A 19768-nucleotide genomic window follows, 5' to 3' on the forward strand; every position below is an offset into this window, starting at 1 on the left:
TCAGGGGAGTAGCAATCAGGTGGAGTCCAGGACAGGCTGGCCCTTGTCCAGGCTGGCAGATGGATGACCTGACATCCTCTTGGGCCCCACCTGGGGCGGCCCCTTTAAGAGCAGTGTGTTCTGCACGCATGCGTTTGTGTTAAAATGTGCAGAGCATCCAGCTTTCAAGTGTCCACCAGCTCGAAGCATCAAGTCTGTTGACATCGTGGCACAGCCACCGCCACCACCTGGCTCTGGGACTTTTTCGTCTTTCCAACTGAAACCCGATGCCCATTGAACACCAGCTCCCCATTTGTCCCCTTCCCTCAGCCCCTGGCACCGCCATCCTGCCGTCTGTCTCTGTGAGCGTGACTAGTCTAGACACCTGGTAGATAGAGACTCATGCAGCATTTGACTCTTGCTTATTTCTGTTAGCACAACGTCTTTGAGGTTCACCACGCTGCGGCACGTGTCCAAGTTGCGTTCTCTTTAAGGCTGAATGTGAGTCCAGGGTGCGGCCAGACCACATTTTTCTTGTCCATCCGTCCGTCAGCAGACACCTGGGCTGTCCCCACCTTCTTGCCGTTGGGAGCGATGCTGCTAAGGACACGGGTGTGCCGGCATCAGTGTGAGTCCCCACTCTCACAGCTTTTGATCTCTTTACATTTGAAGACATGATTTTTCAGTTGTCACTTTTTAGACGAGCCCTGGGAACCTTGGTTGGGAAGTTCCTGGTATCTGCCTCATCCAAAAGCAGAATCTTCCTGTGTCCAGAGCACAGAAGAGCAATTAGCAAATACAGGATCGTGTCAAAATGTCTGTTGCTGAGGCTGTTGTCGACTAAGTTATGGGCCCCAGACAAGCAAAGGTGAAGTCATATTTCACAGGCATGTCGTTCGAATTTCAGACCCTTCCTGCTCCTTACCAAATGAGCCGTGTTTAGTCAAAAACTGTCTGCCCTGACTGCGCCGAAGGAGCCCAAGCTGGACGAAGACACACAGAGCCTTTGGGAATAAAAGTGTAAACGGGGACCCGCTCAGTTCGTTTCCCCGCTGGCCCAGGGCTGGTTCTTTTGTCCATCGGGAGCCATGGGCCAGGGCCACAGGCCTGGGAGGGCTCACAGCTCAGCCAGGACAGGGTCAGTTGTCCCAGGGAAAGTCCAGATGAACGACAGTTGGACAAAAAGTCTTCAAAACATCACACTATGTCCACTTCACTCACTGTCAAATGGAGTATCCCTAAAAATACCACGGTGTATTTAAACAGCGCGGGATTTGCATTTTCTCTCAGTCGTATTCCCCGAGTAGATCCGCTGAGTGCCAAGACATTGATGGCGGTTTTATATTAAATGTGTTACTTGCTGCCAAATGACCCCAAAACCAAAATTATATACTTTATTCCAAAAACACCCCAGCATATAATTACAGAGCGTGTGGTTCCCTTTTACTACATATGTGTTTACTAAACAGAAGGGCTCGGCGTGGACCTGGGGTGACCCTGAACGAGAAGAGACGATCTTGCTCATGGTGGTGACTTCCAGGGATGAGACAGCAGGGCGCTGCCTGGCCTTGGGCTGCAGACGGACCCTCAGTGAAAGACATTTCACAGGCACTCCGAGCCCTGCTTGGAGCTCACTGCGCACCCAGGATGCGTCCTCCCTGCCGTCACCACGCACTGCCCGGAACACGGGGACGGGCTCTGGTCCATGTCCGGGGCACCTGGGTGCCACGGAAGGATCACAGCCCCAAGTCCCTGCCCTCGGGGCACCTCAGTGGAACTGATGGACATGAGACCGGGATGCACATGCAAGTCCAGTCACATGGTGGTTCTCAGCCATTCTGGTTTCAAATGGCCGGCAGCTGAAGGCATTTCCGGCACAGCCCAGGCCCCTGGCTGCCCTTAGGCGCTGTGTCTGAGCTTTCAGAAGGACTAGCCCCAGCCTGGTGGACTCTCAAGACAAACTCTCGTACATCCAAAAAGAAGCACCTTCTTCAGCGTGTCCATCATCTCCAGCTCATAGCAAAAAGCCCCTCGCTCCACAGGGTGCCGATGACCCACCTGGCTCCACACCCCCGCACAGACATCGCCGAACGGGCCCTATCTGCAGTGGTGGCCCCCCAAACCCCAAACATTTGTGCACGGGTCTGAATTCGCCAGCCTGCATCCACAGCCCGTGGCAACCTGCAGGTCAAGAAACTGAGTAGCTGTGAGGTCCGCCGTGAGTCTGCTGTCATCGCGGGAACGGGGCTGTTCGCTGGGGAACCCTGATCGGGGACCCAGAGGAGTGAGTAGGCACAGGTGGACCAGCACAGGGATCGCGGGCAGGCAGCCGGGAAGACCAGCAGCTGGCCTGCAATGCCAGCCAGGACAGTCACCAGAGGGTGTTTTCGGGAGGAGGTGACTGTGCACAGGTGCATCAGGCATTCCTCTGAAGTGCAGAAACAACACTTCTGGTTGGTCCTGAATGTCTGCCTGGGCCTCGCTGCCTCCTTCGGGCGCAGGGCAGTTAACTGCCCAGCAAATGACATGTGTGCTGTACACGGTAATTGTCTGGACACTCTTCTCTCAGACGCCCAGGTCCTGAAGCTTCCAGTCGGTGGAAGAAAGGAAGACAGGAGGGCAGAGCGTGCCTGCGGGGCCCGCATCCAGCCGGGTTCCAGTGGCCAGGGAGCCCATGAGGCCAACAGGACTCAGCGACCTCTGACCTCTGTGTGTGAGTCTGGGGCTGTCGTGGGTTGGGAGGGTTTGGGGTTGACAGTCATTTGTCTCAGGGCTGTGGGCAGGCGAGCATCCTCCCGGCAAAGTGGTCGCGTCCCTCTGCAGACAGGCACTGCGGCTGGGCCTGGGGGGCTGGGGACCCCAAGCAGCAGAGTGTGGCGGCAGCCGGGCTCCTGAGCAGCCTGGGAGGACAAGAGCCTGGACCCTGGGTGTTTGTGAGAACTCATCCATTGGCCAGACCCCCGACTGTGCGCAAGGACCGAATCTGGAGAGTGCTGTGAGGCCGCGTCATCTGGGTCAGCACCGCCTCCGCTGCCCTGTGAGTGGTCGGAGCTCCCAGACCTGGGAGCCTTGTCCTTCCCTCCCCCTCCACCATACCCCTCCCCCCAAAGCGCACATACATGCAAACTCACACTCTGGCGGGGGGAGAAGCGGGGGCAGAACGTGAAGGATCTCATTTAACAAGAGTGAAAAATGGTACTGAAGAGAGGAAATCCTGAGCCATCTGATACATGAGCTAATCCTCCAGCCACCTGGAGCCCCTCGTCCCCAGCAGCTGCCCTGGTCCGCACAGGACGGGCGCCGAGGCCAGGGCCTGCTGGGAGGGCTGCGGGCAAGTCAAAGGCGACCTGGATTAGTGTCCCGAGAGGGTCCCCAAGCCTTGGAGCCACTCAGGGCACTGGCTTTTGGCTGCCCTTTCCCACCAAGAAATTTAATTCCTGCAGTTTTTAAGGACAAAATCTCTTAATCACTCAGTTTAGCTTCTTAGTCTTGGGAACCAGAGGACATTTGTCCAGAGCATCCAGCTCTGGGTCCGGGCCCCACCCATGTGCCTGGGTCACCTCCGTGACCCCGGGAACTGACTGATCTGCACCGACGATAAAACTTCAGTGCACACACCTTGCCTCTGCCAGGTGTCCCCCCTTCAGGGCCGCCAGGTTTCACATGTGTTGTCTCAGCATCTTCTAGACGGGAAGCAGCTGTTGGGACGCAGACAGCCAGGGGGGTCCTGGAAGGCCGGGCCGTGTGCCCCAGATCAGTCGGACTGGAAGCCGGCCTCATTCCCGTCTGGCTCCAGCTGCTTTGCAAAAGTCTCTTACGCTTCCTGGGCTTTGCTTCTCAAGCCCCTCAGCGGAGAAATTGGTAAAAAGGAAGAGACCCAGATTTCTCTCTGGGGCCATAAAAACGTTACTATAAATATTTCCTGTTCTCCGGTTAGCTTTTTTTAAGATCAACTAAATCAAATGTTAATTTTTGTGTTTTAAATATCATTTTCCTGCATGCTGGCCGGTGTGGCTCAATTGGTTGGAGCATCGTCCTGTAAACCAAAAGGTCGTGGGTTCAATTCCTGGTCAGAGCACATAGGAAACATAGCCAATCAGTGTTTCTCTCCCTCTCCCTCCCTTTCTCTCTCTCTAAAATTAATAAATATGGCCTTGGGTGAGGATTAAAAAAAGATCTTTTTTTTTTTTTTTTGCTTAGATCAGAGAATGTCTTCCATGACACAGAAATGATGGCCTGTTTTCAAGGCTTCTGCCCGCATCCTGTTTAAAGTGCAGATGGTCAGTCTTGCCAGACGAGGAGCAATTCTTGGTGCTTTCGAACTCAATGCTCCTCTCTCTGCAGCCGCCCTCCCGGTCCCCACCCAGGGTCCTGGCACCATCTGAAGGGTGAGAGGCACCCAGGGCCACAGGCTTCCTACAGGGCACCCACAGCAGTGACACATGGGGACTTTTCCACTGGGAGCCATGGGCTGGGAGGGTGCCCAGGGCTTGAGCTAAGAGGCCCCCACCTGCTCAGACTCAGTGGAAGGAAAAGAGGGAGAAGTCTGGACCCCCTCACCTCATTCCTGTCCCTCCTCAGGGGCTGGAGCCCTGCCAAAGCACAGGGGCTTTGAGCAGAGTCTCTTGGGCCAAGAAGCCAGCCACCCACAGGCAGTTGCTTGCCCGTGGCCTTGGGTGGGCGCACACACCCCCCACCTAGAACTGAGGTTTACACTGGGGCTGGTTCCCCTAGCGGCCGCTCCGGGGCGCGGGGACCCCCAGTGGCTCTGTTTTCTAAAGGTCCCTCCCTGGCAGGTAGTTACAGAGGTACCTGGGCTACACTTAAATGAAGAACAAGTAAGCATGTTTTTTATTCTGTGGAAAACTGCAAAGGGGTCTCCTGTTCCCTTCAACATGCAAACAGGGTGCGCTCACCAGCCTCAGGGAGGAAATTCCCCCGGGGTCCAGTCCCTGGGTCCATCCGTCACTGGGAGGGCAGCGGTCGTGGGCCTGTGACCGACACAGTCCCCCCGGACCTGCGCTGGGAAGGGCCCACGCTTGGCCCACACCTGGTTGGATGCGCTGCAGTTGCTGCCTTGAAATTCTTAATAATTTTGGAACAAGGGCCTCCCTTTTTCTTCCTTTTTTGCACTGGGTTCTGCAAACTGCACAGCCAGTCCTGGGAGCAGGCAGCGCCCAAACTCCCAGACCAAGTGCACAGCCTGGCCCGTGCCCATGACTGAGCCCGAGCCAGAGGTGCCAAGCACTGCTCTGTCCACAAGGCCTTCGCTTTTACAGGGACTTTTGTGATCAGAAGTCACGTGCCACTTAATGAGTTAATTCTAAACTCCTAGGTATTTTAAAAACACCTACATCGAGTGTGGGAGAGCAGGGTGGGCAGGGGAGACAACTGGAATTGAACAACAACAAATTTTTTTTTAAAAAACCCACATACATCCAAGTATCACTGGCCTACCTACAAGGACTGACCCATCCTGTTCTGACCACTGCGAGGGTCATTCTTTGGGGTGGGGCCGGTGCAGTTTGTGCTGGAGGGCCATCCAGGGCAGTCTAAAGGCCTAGAGGGGTAACTCCCTGGCCAAAATAACACATGAGGGGGGGCTGGGTGTCCCAGAGGGGCTGGGTCCCCAGAGAGGACCTGGGTGGTGAGAACAGGCTGGAGGTCCTGGAAGGTGGAGCCGGACAGCAGCGCCCAGGGGAGCCGCCTCTTCCTAGGTGCCCGGCTGTCAGAGAGGAAGCCCAGGGAGCACAGCGAGGCAGGACCAAGGTCGGGCAAGGAGGGTGGGGCTGGAGCCCCTGGCAGGACGGCAGGACGCGTGGGCAGAGAAGTGGGGCTGACGCTGAGTCAGGGTGAGAGGGGACTCCCCAGCGGGTCACAGGACACTTGGGGGGCAGTGAGAAGACCAGGCCGTCCCCATCCTGGGGGACGCCGGAGAAGGCCCAGTCAACACACGTTTGTCCTGTGACTCTTCGCTAAACCGTTTGTGTTTTAAAGCTCTGGATGAGGCCTTTAGGAGCCACAGCCATTTGGACAGTGGCTCCCATCTCCTGGGAGTGGGGTGCAAACGATCCCCTGTGTGGGCCCCACTCCATGCAGTGGGTCGTGCTCTTGGGGCGGCCAGGGCATCGGGGTCTCTGTAAGGCCCCCCAAGGGAGCCGACCCCTTGGGAGGGTGAGAGCCACTGCCTTCAGGTCAGGTGGCTGGAGCGCAGGGAGTCAGACAATGGGAGGGTGAAACCGCAGCCGAGTGGCTTCCAGCCCCTCCCGGGGCCACGCCCACACCAGGAAGCTCCCTGCCCACCTGCCCTTGATGCTGAGCTTAGAGAGGAGGAGGGAAGCAGAGAAACCATGTCCACACTGTAATTTCCTTCACCTGCGGTGCCTTTTGGGGTCACACAGCCAGGCTGCACGTGCACCTCCCGGTTCAGCTCCGACGTCGTCCCGCCCCCAGCAGCTCCGTCCTTGCCCCCCAAGTGCAAAGCCACCGTCCCCCATTCCCCTCTTAATCTACAGAAAAGATCAGGGTGTCGGGTGTTGAGGAGAGATGGATGCTTGGGAAGAAGAAGTAGGAGACGGATTTCTAGGGCAGCCCTGTGAATGGAAGACAGAGAGCAGAAGTCAGACCCAACCCTGGACGTGCGTGACCTCGGCGAGATCAGTGCCCACAGCCAGTGCCAGGGCCACACCCTTCCTCTGCCTCACCCGGCTCCTTCTTCTTGCACCTCAGCTTCGCAGACACAAGGGCTCCTCATCCCCGGGTGGGCCTTCCCGCCAGTTCCTCTGCCTCCCTGGCCTTTCCTTCCACCCTTGAGACACCTCGACTGCCGTGACGAGTGTCCAGGTCTCCAGACACCATCTCCTGTCCTTCCCTGCTTCCCAGCTTCCCAGCTCCAAGCCCACTGCCCACGGGGACACCCACTTCCCCGTGCACACACTCGAGCCCCTCCCTTGCCACTCCCCTTCTTCGCTTCCTCTTAGGAAAATCCCCACTGAGCTCAGTCCAGCCCCTGCCCCTGAGGGGCCCTCACAGCGCCCCTGCCTGTGCTGGAGAGGGCTGGCCAGGTGCACTCCAGTGACCGCTCGCCTCACAAGGGCACCCGCTGCTGACCTGTCTCAGTCCCGTATCCTCGGTGACCTAGGCAGCCCTCCTCTCTCCACTCCGACCTCCGACACCTCCTCCCCAGCTTCCCTCCGAACACAGCATCCTAGCCCCGGAATAAACTGGAACCCTCTGAGACTGCCCCAGGGCCGCCGCCTGACCCCCGGGCGCCCTCCCCTTCCCCAGTGAGGTGTCTGCGCTCCGTTGGAGCGCTCCTCCCCTTGGTGCACACCGGGGCCCCGCTGTCCCCTCTGCAGGGACACCTCTTCCTCATCGTCAGTGTCTCCCTTCCCACCGGATCATCCCACAGGGGTGATGAAACGCCTGGGCTTCCGTTTCTCTCATCTTCCAAACAACAAAACGAAACAAAAACCCTCTCTAGACCACACACCCACCGGCAGAGGTTTCAACTGGTCTGTTCTTGGTGTTTGTCGCGAGGTGGTTGTTCACTGGGCTGGTTCGTGGATTGTCTCGGATCCCTTCACAATCTAGAGAAGCCTATGCATCTCTTAGCCGGGCAGTGCTTTTACTTACATGAAGTAATACACAGGATTCTCAAGGAAGTCAACTAGACACATCGCAGTGCGGTTATCAAGCTACTTTAAAATCGTTTTGCTCGTGGTAATTGATACGCTCCCTGTCAAGGCACCCCAGGACGGGACCAGCAGGGCCTGACCCCCCATGCTTCTGAAGTGGCGTCACCGGTAAACGATCCTTCTGGGCACCAGAACGTCTGTAATGCACACCGTCGGTGGCTTCTCTTGGCGATAAAGTCGTGGGCACTGGTCACGTTGCTGTAGGCGGCTGCCTCTATTCATGACACAAGGAAATGCTTGTTTTCAGTGGCAGGTTGACACACTGAAACAACTTTTTTCTCAGTTGAGGTGACAGACAGCTGCTCTGAATTCGATGGCCCCCGGACCCCAGACTGAGAACCCCCTCCTACAACTGCTGCTTCATTTCCTGGTTCCCGTGGTGGTCCAAGCCCTCGAACGAATTCTCTGCTCCTTCCCTCCTGTACCCCACCCCGATTCTCTCCTGAACCCATTCCAATCACTCCACCGAAACTGCTTATCAGGGTCTCCGATTTCCTTCCTCTTTCTGAATGTGACGATCACCTCTCAGTGCTCCAGTTACCTGATGACCCAACACAGTGGCTCTCTCTAGGACCTGGAACTCCTTCGGTCCCCTCCCGCCCCCTCCTCATCCGCTCCTCATCTAACCTCCCATGCTGGGAGTTCCTGGAGACAGTCCCGGGCTCCTGCTCTTCCCAGTCTGCACACCCTGGAGCCTCTCGTCGCAGCCGGGGGCTTTCAATCCCACACCCGTGCGGCTGAGTCCCAGGCGGACTCGTCCACCTCAGCCCACTCCTTGAACTCGGCACCTACAATGGCTACCCAGCTGTGGGACCCACCCCCGGATGGGGAGAGCCCTCCCAAACTCAGCTTGTCTGGAATGAAACTCTTCTCTGCCCTCCGCCCTCCAAATCCAGCCCCACCTCCTCCCCCTGTCTTCACTGGCAGTACCTGGCGACTCCACCCTCCCAGGTGCCTGGAACAAGAGCCCGAGAGGGTCGGTGACCCCTGGCTCTCCTGTCCCACAGCTGAGCCATCAGCTGACCCAGCCAGCCTCACCTGCCCACCGGTCTGGAAACGGACCTCGTCCTGGCACCCACCTCAGTCACTGCCACCACCTCTGACCTGGGCAATTGCAGGGGTCCCCTGTCTGGGCTCCCTGGTTCAGCCCGGTTGTGGCCTTGGACAAGTTCCTGAGCTTCTCCAAGCCTCAGTCTCCCCATCGGTAAATGAGGACAAGAACACACACAGGGCAGACCTGTGGGGGATTAAATGAGTTAATGCCAATGGAGACATTTAGCAGACATTTGGCGTGGAGGAAGCGCCCAGCAAACCCAGCCGTGATGGTTTTACCATTAATAGTAACAGCTCCTGAAAGGCTAAATTTACGGAGAATGAGCATCAAACACCATTTTTAACTGTATTTTATTTAGCACAAGTGACTCTCAGCTTCTGTTTTCATTTGACACCACATTTTTCATCACAGCAATATATTTCCAGCGCAGCGCTCACATAAACAATTTCACAAGCTTACAAAATTCACAGAGTAGTTGTCTCGTTCGTGGGGGTGTGCAGCAGCCTGGGACAGTGCCCTTTCTGTCTGGATGGAAGTTCCAGCGAGAGGCCCCACCAAGCTCTACTGGATGTCCTGGGGAGGGCCAGGGCCACTGTCTGAGTCCCCCTATCTAAGCCTGGCCTGCACCTCAAATCTGGGTTTTTGTGGTCTCAGAAACCAGGATCTGTCGCTTTAAGAAAACCAGACAACGGCCTGAAAAGGTCAGCCGTGCAGCTATGCAGCCGGCCCCCCACGGCCTGGAGACCCGGCCCGCACCTCTGTGGGGCGTCAGCCAGGCCACTGGTCCACCCCGTGGGTGCTCACGGTGGCTGGCCCTTGGTCTTGAGTTTTCACAAGTGCAGAGGACCTTCCAGATTCTTCCCCTCCGTGAGGACATGGATTTTGTCTTCCACACCTGGGGACGTGGCAGAAACTAACTGCTGCCTCAAAGTTGTTGTGACAGATGTGAAGCCCCTAGGCCACGCTCAGTGCCTTTCCGGAAGGGCCCCACCCCTCCCAGTGGGACCCGAGTGCTTTCCTCCTGTGAGAGCGAGTCCCCTGTAGGGTTTCCCAGGGCTGCCGAAATGAAGCGCCGCAAACCACAAACCAGGTGGCTAACACAGCACCAACTTACTCTCTGGGGGTTCCGGAGGCCGGAAGTCCAAAATCAAGGTGTCGGCAGGTTCCTTCTGAGGATCCGAGGGAGGTTCTGGTCCATCCGCTCTCCCAGTTGCTGCTGCTGCTGGCAACCTGGGTGATCCCGTGGCCGCGTCACTGTGTCTGCCCTCACGTGGCGTCCTCCCCACTTCTCTGCGTCTTCACGTGGCTGCCGTCCCCTAAACCCGGTCTCACTGGTTTAGGGCCCACCCCACCCCCGTGTGACCTCGTCTTCACCCATTGGTCTGCAGTGGCCCTGTTTCCAAACAAGGTCCATTGGGAGGCACCAGGGGTTGGGGCTCCCCCATGTTCTCTTCGGGGACACAATGCATCTCATGACGTCCTTATACAAAGCCTTCCCACAGGACATGTCAACGATGACACCCCTAACGATCGCGTGCCGCCTGAGACAATATGCTTCCAACCTGCCATTTTTCCTGTTCTAACATTTTTCTTGCGTAGCCAGTTTTCGGTCGCCTGCACCTTGAAAAATGAACAACACCACAGCGATCGTGTCAGGAGAAGCAGCTACGCAAAGCACGGGTGTGCTTAGCAAGTGAAAGTCGGTAATTCCGTTTTTAAATGTCGATCGATGCCTCTTTCATGGATGCTGGTGAAATCTGGCGAATGGGCGTTAGAGAGACAGTGTCTCCCGGGAAGTGGCCGAGAGGTTTTCATGGCCGTGGGGACATCACTGTCACTCTCGCTGCATCAACAGCCTGCTCAACCGCTGATCTGGAAGTGGCCCTGCGAGCTTTTAACCACGTGCCACCATTTCCATCCGAACAACATGGCTTTTCCCCAGACCAGTTCTTGTCAGGAAAAATGGATTTTCCCTTCCTCGTCCAAAACAGAGGGCAAATCGTTAATCTATAAATTGTCACTTATGTAAGATCTGGGCAAGAAATTTCACATTGGTTTTCCTGAATAACAGCAGCGTGTCCTAATACCATGTTGTTAATACGTTAATCACGAGGTTATTCTGTCTCTGCCTCTCTCGGAAAGAGTGCTGGCTTTCGGCACCGGGGCAGATGGCATAGGAGTCCTCGCGAATTCAAAATACAGATGCCTGCCCATCTGAAAAGTCACCCAGACACTTTGGGAGCCCAAACCTCCACAGTGTGGCCCCCCCCCCCCCCGTAACTGAGCAGGAAGTGGTTTTTCCAAGGCATCACTTTCTCGATCACTTTCTCGTAATTCACAGGCTGTCCTGCAAGAAGATGGACTAAAATAGCACCTCCCGAGTGAACAGACAGCCATCTCTCTGTCCGTTATTAAGCAACACAGAATCCTGCCCTGAAAAATCACACACGTTTAGGAATTCCTCGTTGCTGATGCCTCATTCTGATGTGGCATAAGGTCACTTTCCTCTCTCCTGTGGGTGGTTCTGCTGATTTATCTCATTCGGGTGAACCCAGACCTCCCTGGAGTTTGTTCTCCGTTCCCAGATTCTAGCATTTATGGGAAACCTAATCAGTCGGGAAGGGCCGTCTGGCTGGGCGGACCGGAAGGACCAGAGTTTTTCGAACCAGACATTTTCTTAAGTCACTGAGCAAGCATCCAAGGAGGCAACTCTGCCCCCTTGCAAGATGCAAGGCCGGGGTCCTCTCAAAGGCAGCACCTCTTGTTCCCAACAAAACCCTAGGAAGCAAAAGTGTGAGCTGTCGGCCGGGGCGTCAGGAGCCCGTGGGGCCGATGTGGGTGTACTGACCCATCGTTCCCACCGACTCTAAATCGGCTCCTACGGCAGAATCTGCTCCTGCCACGCCTGAAACGAGGTGTGAGTGGCCACGCCTGAAACGAGGTGTGAGTGGCCACGCCCTCAACACTTCCCCCAGACAGGAGGGCCCAGGGGGTTCTGGGTAAACAAACTCACAACAAGCAAGGCCTGTGCCCTGCTTCCCGGGGTCTGGCACTTCCTCCAGCAATTGTGGGGGGAGTGGCCAAGGAGCCACGTGTGTCCAGAGGAAAGCTCTTCATCCCAGGGGCCAAGGGACACTGGATGGCAATAGAGCAAGAGCAGGGCTGGGCAAATGACACAACCGTCCCTTGTCCCAGCCAGGCCATCCCCACTGGCCCGGGCTGTTGAAATGACACCTCATTGGGAGAGAAGCTCCGGAGCTGACCCAGCTGGGGTCCACGCAGGCTGGGGGCGGAGCGTGGAGATGGGGCTCTGCCCTGTGCCGGAGGGTCCTGTCTCTCTCTTTTTCTCTCTCTCCCCGCCCCCCCACTCCTTTCTTTCTTCTTGCCTTTAAAAAAAACGTGGCCCTGGCTGGTATGGCTCGGTTGGAGCGTCGCCCTGTAACCCAGAGGTTGTGGGTTTGATCCCCGGTCTGGGCCTGTATGGGAGCAACCAACTGATGCTTCTCTCCGGCACCAGTGTCTCTCTCTCTCTAAAAGCAATGAAAAAAACGCCCTCAGGTGAAGATAAAAGAGACAATGCAGCTCACAGACAACAGGACAGAGACAACATAAACCTTTATAAGGAAAAACACCCTCGCCTTTCAGGTCTGGAGCTCATCAAACCGGATCAGTCTGCGGGGCACAGCAGCGCTTGGGATGGGATTTTCGAAGCTCCCACCCCCCCCCCCCCCCGCAAATTTTCACTTTATAGCCCCGAGGTATTCAGTCTCCTGGCTGAAAACCAGAGCATTCTGCTGGCCCTCCCATTTGAGTTCAGTTACTCTCCGGAAAATCAAATTGTCTTTATTTTTAGCAACCCTATCTCATTATTGCTCTGTTGACCTTTCAAAGGGCTAACAGGCTCTTAGTCCACTTGCCAAGGTGATTTGACTTCCCCTTGGGAAAGTGCGGGGAGGATGTCTCCAGTCAAGTACATCCAGAAAAGCCCCGCGGGAGACGTTTCTGGGAGACTCGCGGTGCGCTTCTGCACGTGGGCAAGGGCGAGAAGTCCCGCAGTGACCAGCTTCTCTGGAACCTACCTGTCCTCCACACCAGACAGCTGGCCACACAGCGTCCCAGGAGGCAGTCACTGGGAAACACTGCCCCAGATCCCCGCCCACTGAGCCCCACCCTGCCCACCCAGGACTGTGCTTCAGGGGCTCTGTGAACCCAAATGCAAGACCCAACATTGATTCGTGAAATGCGTCGTCTTGGTACCTCAGCCCCACCCACCCGGCCGGACAAGGTGTTCACGGAACTTGATTCCAGGAACCCTGTTTGTCTTGGACACACGTCTCTCTAGCCACCGCTTCCACAAGCACATGCATATCTGCAGGAAAAGGGGAGCCCCCAGGGGCAGCCGGGCCCCCAATACAGCCAGCGGAGCCCCACATGCACTGCCCCTCCTGGGAGGCCACCCCCCGGGGAGAAGTCCTTCCAGGGCGTCAGAGATGAGTTTTGTGTGGTTTCCAAGGCGATTCATTCATTTGAAGTTGTTTTTCCATCAAATGGCTCCAAAGCGAAAAATCATCACTGGGAAGTTGAATTATGACCTAATGCCGGTAGCAGCCCCTGTGGGTAACTCCAGGGGAAGGGGGTGGGGGCTGGTGTCTGGGAGTCGGGGGCTCATTAACACTCACTTCTTAAATTAGCAAGTCCTTCTAGCACCTGTTTAAAAATAGCAACCTAATGGTTTCTAAAATTAGCAGTCATTGCTCTCCATAAATATTTAGACCTCCAATAAACTTCTGGTCCACTTCCCTAGACTAATGGGGTCAAGCAGGCTTAGCTTTCATGCGCATTCCTTAGGATCAGTATAGTTAATGGACGTTGACCTTGACAAGAGCTGTGAGAAGCCTCAGAGAGTCCTGGACCAGGGACAGCCTGTGGGGCCCGTCAGCCAGCAGGAGACCTCAGGCCAGACTGGGAGGGTCTCAGAAGACATTTGGAGAAGTCCTCCACCTCCGAGCTGCCTGGAGGAACAAGCCGCCCTGATGTGCCTGGGACTGCCCTGATTTCAACCCTGAAAGTCCCCTGTCCCGGACCACCTCTCGGTCCCCAGCAAAGCAGAACAGTCCATCACCCTGGGCACTGCGCTACTGCACCAGGCCCAGCTCTGAGATGTCTTCAGGGAGGAGAGAACATGGATGGTACCCTCTCGGTTCTCACGCTAACTTCAGTCCTATGGTGCATGTGTGAAAGAGCAAATAAACCATGGGAAGGGTTGGTCAGGCCGGCCTAGAATTTCCACCCCCCTGCAGCCAGTTTCCCCGCATGTAGAACACTGGGGTGCTGCGGGGAATACCCTGGGCAGCCCGCACCCCTGCCGGGGAAGTGCCTGCCACCACCGAGGCCCGGTAAGTGGGTGCGTCGGCGTCGGCGTTAGCGCTCCTGGGCACCAGGTGCTTCAGATAGGTCGGGGCAGCGGCCCTGGCCCCGCCCACCAGACCGTCTTCCCCAGTGGCCCCTCCTCCTCCCCAGCTGTGACCGAGGAAGCCAGTAACTGTGTGTGTGTGTGTGGGGGGGGGGTTGGGGGACAGGGGCCTCCCCAGCCCCGAGCTTAGTACCTGCACAGAGTGCATTTGCACAGTGGAGGGAAGAAGGCTTCCAAGGAAAGCCTTGTGAGGAGAGGCACGTGGCCAATCAGCAGAGCGTTTGTGCAAGAACACAGGTGCCGAACAATCACTTAAAACGCCTGCAAAGTCCTCAACCCTGTCCCCCCATCGGGGGGACCGTGCGTCCTGTGGGCACCGCGTCCTTTTGTGGTTGCCTGGTTTTGTTTGTGTGCTCACCTGGACGGAGCCGGGGACTGCCTGCCACAAGGCTAAGACATTTAAAGCCTCTGCTTACTTTAAAAGCCATCTTTTGAAAAAAAAAAAAAGATGATGGTGGCACATAGCACTTGTTTGTTGTAACAAACAAGTCCGTCATCGCAATGTAGGGGGTTTCTTCACTACGGCCCAGACCTGGAGACAGGAAGGCTGTGGGTCCCCAAAGACAGCGGCCGGAGCGGCTGCCGCGCCTGGGAGATGCCCTGCCAGCCCAGTGCTGCCCCCTGCAGCCTTCCCGCTGAAGTGCAGGGCATTTCTCTGTACAAGAAAGCAGCAGGTTTTGCCTACTGAAAGCTTCACCAGTGTTGAATACTTAAGTGACTTCATTAGCTTAGAAACTTTCTCTCTTCAGAAGACAGTTGGGGACCATGAACCCCACCTCACGCTACAGAGGGGTATGAGGCGCCCCTCAGGCTGGGCGGGAGGGTCACTGGTTAGTGGTCTTGGCTGCAACACCTAAGGAGCTGGCGACCTTGGTAATCCCTGTCCCCTGACGTCAGTGGGCAGTCTCTAAGGTCACATCCAGCTCTGGGATTCTGGAAGGCAACACCTGACCTACGGATGCTAAACTCCGCCCTCCCTGAGCACTCCGGGGAGACTCCCAGCATCTGAAAGTCTTTTGCTTTAAACAGTCGGTCCAAGGCTGTTTGCTGACTCATATGCCATATAGACGTGAACCCTGTCAGTCCATCTGCTGATGGACCAACAGCTGGGGTGGTTACTGACGACACAGAATAAAATGAGGGTCCAGGCCGCAGAATTGTTTGAGGGTGGGCACGAGGTAGGGCTTCTCGCACCTGCCTGGTAAGTGCAGAGAGATAAGAAATCGTGCCCTGGCGTGCCCTTCCCCGGGCTGAGACTGCAGGGGCTCAGCCCGCCAGCCTCCCTCTGTCGCCCCTGCCAGGAAAAGTGTCATAGAAGAGCAGCTCAGTCGTTCACCCAGTGACGTCTCGGAAACTATTTTTTTTTTTAATATGCTGATTGTCCTACCCACTGCCCATGGAAAACCCGGTTTCCGTGGCAGGAATAAACGCACCGAGATAATATTTAACCCATTTCCTCTCTCTCCCTTCCACCTCCTGGCTTCATTAGGACTCCAACGGGCGCCTGAGCGAGCGCGGCAGCCACCCGGGGCCATGGCCAGCACCGCCGTGCAGCTGCTGGGCTTCCTGCTCAGCTTCCTGGGCCTGGTGGGCACGCTCATCACCACCATCCTGCCGCACTGGCGCAGGACGGCGCACGTGGGCACCAACATCCTGACGGCCGTGTCCTACCTGAAGGGGCTGTGGATGGAGTGCGTGTGGCACAGCACGGGCATCTACCAGTGCCAGATCTACCGCTCGCTGCTGGCGCTGCCCAGTGACCTGCAGGCGGCCCGCGCGCTCATGGTCATCTCCTGCCTGCTGTCGGGCGCCGCCTGCGCCTGCGCCGTCATCGGCATGAAGTGCACGCGCTGCGCCAAGGGCACGCCGGCCAAGACCACCTTTGCCATCCTGGGCGGTGTGCTCTTCATCCTGGCCGGCCTGCTCTGCATGGTGGCTGTCTCCTGGACCACCAACGACGTGGTGCAGAACTTCTACAACCCGCTGCTGCCCAGCAGCATGAAGTACGAGATTGGGCAGGCCCTGTACCTCGGCTTCATCTCCTCGTCCCTGTCCATCATCGGCGGCACCCTGCTCTGCCTGTCCTGCCAGGACGAGGCGCCCTCCAGGCCCTACCCCGCCCCACCCAGGGCCACCACGGCCACGGCCACGGTGCCCTCCTACCGGCCACCTGCTGCCTACAAGGATAACCGGGCCCCCTCGGTCATCTCAGCCACGCACAGCGGTTACAGGCTAAGTGACTACGTGTGAGTTCCTGGGCCTTTCCCTCCCTGAGCCCTGAGAGGGACCAGGACCCGGGACCCTGGCACAAAGTTTACTTCTGGGCTGCTTTTGTGCCCAAAAGAAGAATGTGAACGTGAGGAAATGGACTTAGAGCACGGGGAACCAGGGAAAACAAGAGGAGAGAAGCTCTGCATACCAAAGACTAAAACAAGAAACTCTGTTTTTGTATTTATTTTATGTATTTATGTGGGCGACTTAAAAACAGCCGATTGAAAGCAGCTTGGGAGTTTGGTCGGGGGATTTGGTTGCGATACAGGAATAAACCTTTTGGCTGTGGCTGTTTATGAAACGGACAGTGCTCGTTTCTGTTTCCAGACTGTTAGTGTCCGCGACGGTGCTGGTAACCAGGGCGGTGCGCCAGGGCCGCATCGCAGGGCACTGGAGCCTCTCGGGGAGTGGCCAGGACCCCACGGGACCGGAAAGCCAGAGGCGGGCTGGGCCGAAATCCATCCAAAAGAGGCTTGGGCAACCCCACCCTAACCAGGTGCCACATCCTGGCTTTCCCCCCTGAGGCAGGGCAGGAAGTACAGGACTTCCCTGGGATAAAGGTAATTGTCCTAAATCACAAAGTAAAGACACAGTCATTTTCTACCGGTAAGCAGCAGGCCCCTCCTCGTAAGGAAGCCCCTCGGGAGGAGAAAGCGACAAAGTGAAACCTGCTTGGTAGCTGGGCCTTCCAGGCATTGGCAGGGAGCCCGGTCAGGGGCGCTGCTCACTCCCGGGGCCCCAGCAGGATGGACGGAAGCAGGATGGCAGCAGCCGTCGGGACAGGGACCAGAGTCTATTGACCGTTCTGTTAGCAGAAGGGCTGCTGGGAGGGCCAGGTGAGGGCTGACTGCTTTAGGATCCGATGATGCTTGCTGGCCGGGGTCCGGCTCACCGGGTCAGAGAGCTGCACATGACCGCACACGAACACACACACATGCACACACATGCACACACACCCATGATGTGCCCTGAGGGTGCCCTGCTCGTGCCTCTGTCCCCACCTCCAGCTCTGACTGTGGGAGGAGACACCCTGCCCTGCGGAAGGGCTGAGTCCGAGACCCACACACAGAGCAGCGGGCACCTGAAGCCCCTCGTTCTCAGCAACGTTAGGGAGTGGGGCTGAGGGACAGTCTCACATGCATTTCTCTTCTATTTCTTGCTGACCCCTGGGAGGAGGGGCGGGTGCTGTGCGTTTTAGCTTTTATCTGAGCACATGGAGGGTTGGAGACCTGGGACCTGCTATCCCAGGGAGGCTATGAGTTTGGATCAGGAAGATCACCCTTTATTTACGACGAAACAAGCAATTTGAACCTATTGTTTAAATTGTAAAAAACACATTTGAATCAATAAAAAGGAAGTAAAATCTTCTAAAAATCGAACGATGTTCTCTCAGCCCTGCCTCAAGGTCACAGTTCAGAATGTTCAGTGATGTTATTCTGGTTAACAGACCGATTACAAATTAAAGAAAAAATAAAATAGCTTTCCTCAAACTCTTTCTCTGAATTCTATCCCTACGAAAATAAAGTGTCCCTTTCTCCTACTCAGGTGAAAGACTAACAATAATAATGATTACAATTTACTGAGTACCTGCGCTGTGTGAGACATACTTTTTGTTTTCTCATTTGGTCCAATGAGACACATGAGAACCCAATGAGATAAATGCTATTCTTAACCCCATTTGACAAAGAAGATAATTTAAAGCACATAGATATTTGCCCAGGGTCACAGAGCTAGTGAGTCAAAGGCCCAGGATTAAAACCCAGACAGGCAAGCAGGGGGCAAGTACAGTAACTGAGGTAAGGCAATGACCTATAGTCTATATACATTTACGTCTAGACTATTTCCAAATGATTAAGTGGACTATTTATGGCCAGAGTTGGCTCCTTCCAGCACCATCACTCTGCCAAGCTACAGTTAGCTGGGTTCTGGTTGGATCGGATGAAACGTATCAGACCCAGAAGTCCAAGTTTGAGTCCAGATAGAAAGCAGGAAGCGACCCACAGACACGTCTGTCCCACAGCTGGTCCAGCAAACAGGATGTAAACCCAAGTAGGACCTTGAGCGCCTCCCTCAAGCACCAGGTTGTATGAGCGTGGTTCCCAGCTCCCACTTGCTGCGTTGCTCCCATTCAGCCCCAAGACAAGCACCCGGGGTCCTCTGAGCCCCTCCCTGGCCACGTTGCCCCCCGGGCCATTGAGTAGACGCCTGTTGCTGCCCACATCTTTAGCATGAGGCAGGTTGAGCCAAGGGGGTCCTGACAAAAGTGTGCGCCCCTTTCAAAGGTAAAACCCGCAGCCCCAAATCTCAGACTGGGAAGGAAACAGGAGTCAGACTCAGATGTTTCCCGGGAAACCATTGTTAGGGATAGAAATTACAACCGATGCTCATGGGACGAAACATGCTGTTTCTTCACTTTTCTTGAATCCAATCTGGCTCTGAGGTGGGGATGTCCAAAGCCAGAGATGTCCTTTTCTGTCCACCTGCATTTAGGAGGCCCCAGGACCCCTGGACTTGGGGAAGGGGTGAAGCCCAGCATTTAGTCCTTGGGGACACCCTGATGACCCGTGCTGACTGCCAGGTGCCCGTGCCAGCACAGCCTGGGATGTCCCCGTGCTCATCCACCCCCACAGTCATCCACGGGAGCCCTGGCCACCCCTGGCCCGGTGTGTGAATAGGCACTGGAACCTTCCACCCTATGAGGCCTTGGGCAAAATAACCCTTGTCCCACTTCCTGAGAGGAAGCCACTCCCCTCCTAGGCTCAAAGCACCTGAGTGTCCCTCTTCATGGACAACACTTTCTAATTGCTTTCGGGGGCTTCTCTGTTTGAAGTCCAGGCCCCGGAAACCTCCCAGACAACCCTGCTTTCGTGTCAGCTCTTCTTGACCTACTCGGAAATAATCTGAAACCCACAACACTCTTGCAGTTGCATAGTAACAGCCCACTCCTTGATAGTAATAAGCTGAAATGGAGCCAGGGTTTGCACCTGAAACGTCTGGCCACGAAACCCCATGCTTGGCCACAATGCCATCTGGCTCCCCCTGGCCTCCAAGTCTCTTTGCTTTCTCACTGCCAGGCAGTGACACTCAGGGCAAGAGATGGGGGTCTGGAGCATGCAGCCACCATGGAGTGGGGAGAAGGGATCGGGACGTGTCTGAAGGCAGAGCTAGCGGGATTTACCGATGGCGTGGTTGTGGATATGAGGAAAAAGAGCCTTAAAGGGCGGCTCCCAGATCTGGGGCTGGACTGACTAGAAAAATGGAGTCACCATTTTCTGAAATGAAGACTCTGAGAAG

General features: G+C 56.1%; 1 protein-coding gene across 1 annotated transcript; it reads left to right on the top strand.

The window, feature by feature from the left end:
* Nucleotides 1-15715: 15715 nt before the first annotated feature.
* Nucleotides 15716-16453, top strand: CLDN14 (claudin 14). The gene has a single exon (XM_037127132.2). It carries the CDS (start codon nucleotides 15737-15739, stop codon nucleotides 16451-16453), a length of 717 nt encoding a protein of 238 aa, XP_036983027.1. The 5' UTR covers nucleotides 15716-15736.
* The last annotated feature ends 3315 nt before the right edge of the window (nucleotides 16454-19768 follow it).

The sequence above is a fragment of the Artibeus jamaicensis genome, unplaced genomic scaffold (genome assembly GCF_021234435.1).
Source record: "Artibeus jamaicensis isolate MK-2021 breed Jamaican fruit bat unplaced genomic scaffold, CSHL_Jam_final scaffold_474, whole genome shotgun sequence".
In the NCBI taxonomy this organism is placed as follows: Eukaryota; Metazoa; Chordata; class Mammalia; order Chiroptera; family Phyllostomidae; genus Artibeus; species Artibeus jamaicensis.

Bases quoted from the DNA above. Each gene is read 5' to 3' on its own strand.
- CLDN14 (XM_037127132.2), top strand. From the start codon at position 15,737: ATGGCCAGCACCGCCGTGCAGCTGCTGGGCTTCCTGCTCAGCTTCCTG.